This window comes from Bufo bufo, chromosome 1 (assembly GCF_905171765.1).
Source record: "Bufo bufo chromosome 1, aBufBuf1.1, whole genome shotgun sequence".
Classification (NCBI taxonomy): Eukaryota; Metazoa; Chordata; class Amphibia; order Anura; family Bufonidae; genus Bufo; species Bufo bufo.
In genome coordinates, this window is record NC_053389.1 from 835,072,226 (window position 1) to 835,078,277 (window position 6,052).

At 53.7% G+C, this 6,052-nt stretch overlaps 1 protein-coding gene across 1 annotated transcript; it reads left to right on the top strand.

The window, feature by feature from the left end:
* Positions 1-1,886: 1,886 nt before the first annotated feature.
* LOC120990542 (multifunctional procollagen lysine hydroxylase and glycosyltransferase LH3-like) lies at positions 1,887-5,359 on the top strand. Its single transcript, XM_040419424.1, has 10 exons — positions 1,887-2,041; positions 2,810-2,914; positions 3,005-3,130; positions 3,244-3,385; positions 3,748-3,861; positions 3,947-4,012; positions 4,121-4,225; positions 4,303-4,449; positions 4,523-4,648; positions 4,777-5,359. The coding sequence occupies exons 1-10, from the start codon at positions 1,887-1,889 to the stop codon at positions 4,930-4,932; spliced, it is 1,242 nt and encodes a 413-aa protein (XP_040275358.1). The 3' UTR covers positions 4,933-5,359.
* Positions 5,360-6,052: the final 693 nt, after the last annotated feature.

Consider the following 6,052-nt stretch of genomic DNA (forward strand, 5'->3'; position numbering starts at 1 on the left):
TTCCCGCAGTAAATATACCCAGGGTCAGACTGGCCACCAGAAAACCACAGGATCCTCCACTGGGCTAAAGCTCTGACTATAATGGTGCTATAAACTCCCCCAGTACAAATACACCAATAGTATAACCTCCCCCAGTACATACACCCCACTAATGTAACCTCCCCCAGTACATACACCCCACTAATGTAACCTCCCCCAGTACATACACCCCACTGCAGTAACCTCCCCCAGTACATACACCCCACTGCAGTAACCTCCCCCAGTACATACACCCCACTGCAGTAACCTCCCCCAGTACATACACCCCACTGCTGTAGCCTCCCCCAGTACATACACCCCACTAGTATAACCTCTCCCAGTACATACACCCCACTAATGTAACCTCCCCCAGTACATACACCCCACTGCCGTAGCCTCCCCCAGTACATACACCCCACTAGTATAACCTCCCCCAGTACATACACCCCACTAATGTAACCTCCCCCAGTACATACACCCCACTAATGTAACCTCCCCCAGTACATACACCCCACTAATGTAACCTCCTCCAGTACATACACCCCACTGCCGTAACCTCCCCCAGTACATACACCCCACTGCTGTAGCCTCCCCCAGTACATACACCCCACTGCCGTAACCTCCCCCAGTACATACACCCCACTAGTATAACCTCTCCCAGTACATACACCCCACTAATGTAACCTCCCCCAGTACATACACCCCACTGCCGTAGCCTCCCCCAGTACATACACCCCACTAGTATAACCTCCCCCAGTACATACACCCCACTAATGTAACCTCCCCCAGTACATACACCCCACTAATGTAACCTCCCCCAGTACATACACCCCACTAATGTAACCTCCTCCAGTACATACACCCCACTGCCGTAACCTCCCCCAGTACATACACCCCACTGCTGTAGCCTCCCCCAGTACATACACCCCACTAGTATAACCTCCCCCAGTACATACACCCCACTAGTATAACCTCCCCCAGTACATACACCCCACTGCAGTAACCTCCCCCAGTACATACACCCCACTGCAGTAACCTCCCCCAGTACATACACCCCACTAGTATAACCTCCCCCAGTACATACACCCCACTAGTATAACCTCCCCCAGTACATACACCCCACTGCCGTAACCTCCCCCAGTACATACACCCCACTACCGTAACCTCCCCCAGTACATACACCCCACTAGTATAACCTCCCCCAGTACATACACCCCACTAGTATAACCTCCCCCAGTACATACACCCCACTGCAGTAACCTCCCCCAGTACATACACCCCACTGCTGTAGCCTCCCCCAGTACATACACCCCACTGCTGTAGCCTCCCCCAGTACATACACCCCACTGCTGTAGCCTCCCCCAGTACATACACCCCACTGCTGTAGCCTCCCCCAGTACATACACCCCACTGCCGTAACCTCCCCCAGTACATACACCCCACTGCCGTAACCTCCCCCAGTACATACACCCCACTGCCGTAACCTCCCCCAGTACATACACCCCACTGCCGTAACCTCCCCCAGTACATACACCCCACTGCCGTAACCTCCCCCAGTACATACACCCCACTGCCGTAACCTCCCCCAGTACATACACCCCACTGCCGTAACCTCCCCCAGTACATACACCCCACTGCCGTAACCTCCCCCAGTACATACACCCCACTGCCGTAGCCTCCCCCAGTACATACACCCCACTAGTATAACCTCCCCCAGTACATACACCCCACTGCCGTAGCCTCCCCCAGTACATGCACCCCACTAATGTAACCTCCCCCAGTACATACACCCCACTGCCGTAGCCTCCCCCAGTACATACACCCCACTAGTATAACCTCCCCCAGTACATACACCCCCTAGTCCTTCGATGCATTATGTAATGTTGGCTCTGCCCCTGCAGGAGGTTTACCACGAGAGCCACATTCAGAAGTTCTACGAAAGCCACAAGGATGAGTTTCCGAGCTTCAAAGTGGTGGGTCCTGAGGAGGCGCTGAGCCAGGGCGAGGCCAGAGATATGGGCATGTAAGTACAGGGGGCGGGGCCAGAGACACGGGCATGTAAGTACAGGGGGCGGGGCCAGAGACACGGGCATGTAAGTACAGGGGGCGGGGCCAGAGATATGGGCATGTAAGTACAGGGGGACGGGGCCAGAGACACGGGCATGTAAGTGCAGGGGGCAGGGCCAGAGACACGGGCATGCAAGTACAGGAGGGCGGGGCCAGAGATATGGGCATGTAAGTACAGGGGGCGGGGCCAGAGACACGGGCATGTAAGTACAGGGGGACGGGGCCAGAGACACGGGCATGCAAGTACAGGAGGGCGGGGCCAGAGATATGGGCATGTAAGTACAGGGGGCGGGGCCAGAGACACGGGCATGTAAGTACAGGGGGACGGGGCCAGAGACACGGGCATGCAAGTACAGGAGGGCAGGGCCAGAGATATGGGCATGTAAGTACAGGGGGACGGGGCCAGAGACACGGGCATGTAAGTACAGGGGGCGGGGCCAGAGACACGGGCATGTAAGTACAGGGGGACGGGGCCAGAGACACGGGCATGCAAGTACAGGAGGGCGGGGCCAGAGATATGGGCATGTAAGTACAGGGGGCGGGGCCAGAGACACGGGCATGTAAGTACAGGGGGACGGGGCCAGAGACACGGGCATGCAAGTACAGGAGGGCGGGGCCAGAGATATGGGCATGTAAGTACAGGGGGACGGGGCCAGAGACACGGGCATGCAAGTGCAGGGGGCAGGGCTTCTGATGTCTGGACTAATAGACGCTGTGTGTGCAGGGACCTCTGCCGGCAGGATGACACCTGTGACTACTACTTCAGCCTGGATGCCGATGTAGTGCTGACGAACCCTGACACCCTGTACATCCTCGTGCAGGAGAATCGGTCAGTGTGGGGGTCAGAGGGAGGGGGTCATACCAGTGGGAGGGGCCACGGTTGACACCTGATCTTGACCCCCAAAACCTCTCCTTACAGGAAAATCATTGCTCCCATGGTGTCTCGCAGTGGGAAACTCTGGTCCAACTTCTGGGGGGCACTCAGCCCTGAGGGGTACTACGCCCGCTCTGAGGACTACGTGGATATTGTGCAGAGCAAGAGGATGTGAGTAAATTAAGAACGCCCTGTAGTGGGCGGGGCCAACTCCTGGCTCTTTTCTACCACAGTGTGGTCCTCTCTGTAGGGCGGGACACCGACACCTGTTGTCTGTCTTGCAGTGGGGTGTGGAACGTCCCGTACATCGTCCATTCCTACCTCATTAAGGGAGAGACTCTTCGTCAGGAGTTATCACACAGGAATGTCTTCACTTTGTCAGGTGTGGACCCCGACATGTCCTTCTGCAAGAGTGTGAGGGACAAGGTAGGTGACCACACGGTGATGATGGGGTGCAGTCTCATGAGCACCACTTCTTCAGTGAAGATGATGGTCCTTGGTGTGAAGTCTCATAATCCTCTCATTGTATGATGAGAGGAGGCCGATGGTTCTTTGGGTGCAGTCTCATGATCATCATCTCCTTCTATGATGAGGCTGCTGATGGTTCTTTGGGTGCAGTCTCATGATCATCTCTTTCAGTGAAGGTGATGGCTCTTGGGGTGCAGTCTCATCATCACCTCCTCTTCAGTGATGATCAGGCTGATGATGGTTGTCAGTGTGTAGGTTCATGAACACCTCCTTCAGGGAGGATGATGGTTTAGTCTTGATGAAGATGATCTCCTCCACAGGGCGTTTTCCTGCACATCAGTAACAGGGATGAGTTTGGCCGCCTGATCTCCACATCCAAGTACAACACCTCTCATCTACACAATGACTTGTGGCAGATCTTCGAAAACCCTGTGGTAAGTGGCCCCTCCCCTGTACTCATGGCTGCTTTCCATATCCATCGCCCCTCCACCAGTGTTTGACATGGTCTTCCCTCTTCAGGACTGGAAGGAAAAGTACATTCATGAGAATTACTCCCGGATCTTCGAGGAGGATTATTATGAGCAGGTAACATGGTGGAGACACCTGGGAGTGGAATGGCACCATGGGAAGGGTGGGCTTTGCCCTGTGGTGGTCCAGCTCTCAGTATCTGACGAGAGGTCTTGTCCTCCACAGCCCTGCTCTGATGTCTACTGGTTCCCCATCTTCACGGACATCATGTGCGACGAGTTTGTGGAGGAGATGGAAAACTTCGGCCAGTGGTCAGGGGGCAAGAATGATGTAAGGAGTGAGACAGCGTGGTCTACCACCTCATAATGATAGGCTGTGCACTATAATCTTCACGTCTTTTATTTCAGGACAAGCGTCTGGCGGGTGGATACGAGAATGTGCCGACTGTGGACATCCACATGACGCAGGCCGGGTACCAGGAACAGTGGCTGAAGTTCCTCCAGGAATACATCGCCCCCGTCACCGAGAAGCTGTTCCCTGGATATTACACGAAGGTAATGCCCACAGCTGCCCCTTCTATCGTTCCTCATGACTGCCCACCTGTGCTGACCACCCCCTTCTTCCTAGGCCAAAGCTCTCCTGAATTTTATAGTGCGGTATCGGCCCGATGAACAGCCCTCCCTGCGCCCGCACCACGACTCCTCCACCTTCACCATTAACATCGCCCTCAACAGGAAAGATATCGACTATGAGGTGAGTAGCAACATCTGACATGTAATCTTGGGTACAGACCGAGCACCGATGCTTGAGGTCGGGTCACCAGTTATCAGGCTGGTGTTGGCACCATCCCTGGCACTGACATGTTGTCCTCTCCACCTCAGGGCGGTGGCTGCAGATTCATCCGCTACAACTGCCACGTAGAGTCTCCACGTAAAGGATGGTCCTTGATGCACCCAGGCCGACTGACGCATTTCCACGAGGGACTGCCCACCACCTGGGGCACACGCTACATCATGGTGTCATTTGTTGACCCTTGACCCAAGGACTATTCCCTGCCCATCTAGAAGGATGCTGCCTGACGCCCAACATGGTGCTTCTGGCCTCACTGTCTCATACACACAAGTGGAGTCAGCAGATGAGTCTAGTCAGTCCCCAGCGTTTGCGGCCATCATCATGGAAGCTCCCATTCCCTATGGAGACGCCGTTGATCTTCACACCAAGCTTCCTTCATGTTGCAAAACCCTGGAGGTGGAAACCACGACTTATCCTGAGGCGGATGTCGCAGGTCAGGGCGCCAGGACTGATGACTGTTTATAAAGAGCATTCGTTGCTTTTGTACAAAACGCTTTAAATTATTTGCTGCTGAATTTTTTTTTTAAAAGAAATATTTTTGATGTGAACAAAGCTGAACGTGTAGAAAAAATATTTCTGTACCAGAAAATATTAAAGGGGTTTTGCATTTTGGTTACATTTCCTTGTTGGTGTCTATAGTCCAGTCACATCCCGAGCTGCAATTGCAGTTTTTGGAAACTGTCATCAGGTTGGTAGACTTCCCCCCCCCGCAGCTCTGGAGTAAATTAAAGTATGTACACAGTGACTCACGTAGGCAAGTCCTCTCATACGGAAATTAGTTGAAGTTCTACTGAAGAGCTGACCTCGATAAATCTTCAAACAAAGATGGTATATGTTCACTTTGTTAGCTAGTCGCCCTCCTAGTTCTATGTCTTGAGATATCTCTGCCTCGTAGGCTGGTTGTGTTCCTGGTTCTGTGTCTTTAGATGTCTCTCTGCCTCGTAGGCTGGTTCTGCGTCTTCAGATGTCTTTCTGCCTCGTAGGCTGGTTGTGTTCCTGGTTCTGTGTCTTTAGATGTCTCTCTGCCTCATAGGCTGGTTCTGTGTCTTCAGACGTCTCTGCCTCGTAGGCAGGTTCTGTGTCTTCAGACGTCTCTCTGCCTCGTAGGCTGGTTGTGTTCCTGGTTCTGTGTCTTTAGATGTCTCTGCCTCGTAGGCTGGTTCTGCGTCTTCAGATGTCTCTCTGCCTCGTAGGCTGGTTGTGTTCCTGGTTCTGTGTCTTCTGATATCTCTGCCTCGTAGGCTGGTTCTGCGTCTTTAGATGTCTCTCTGCCTCGTAGGCTGGTTCTGCGTCTTCAGATGTCTC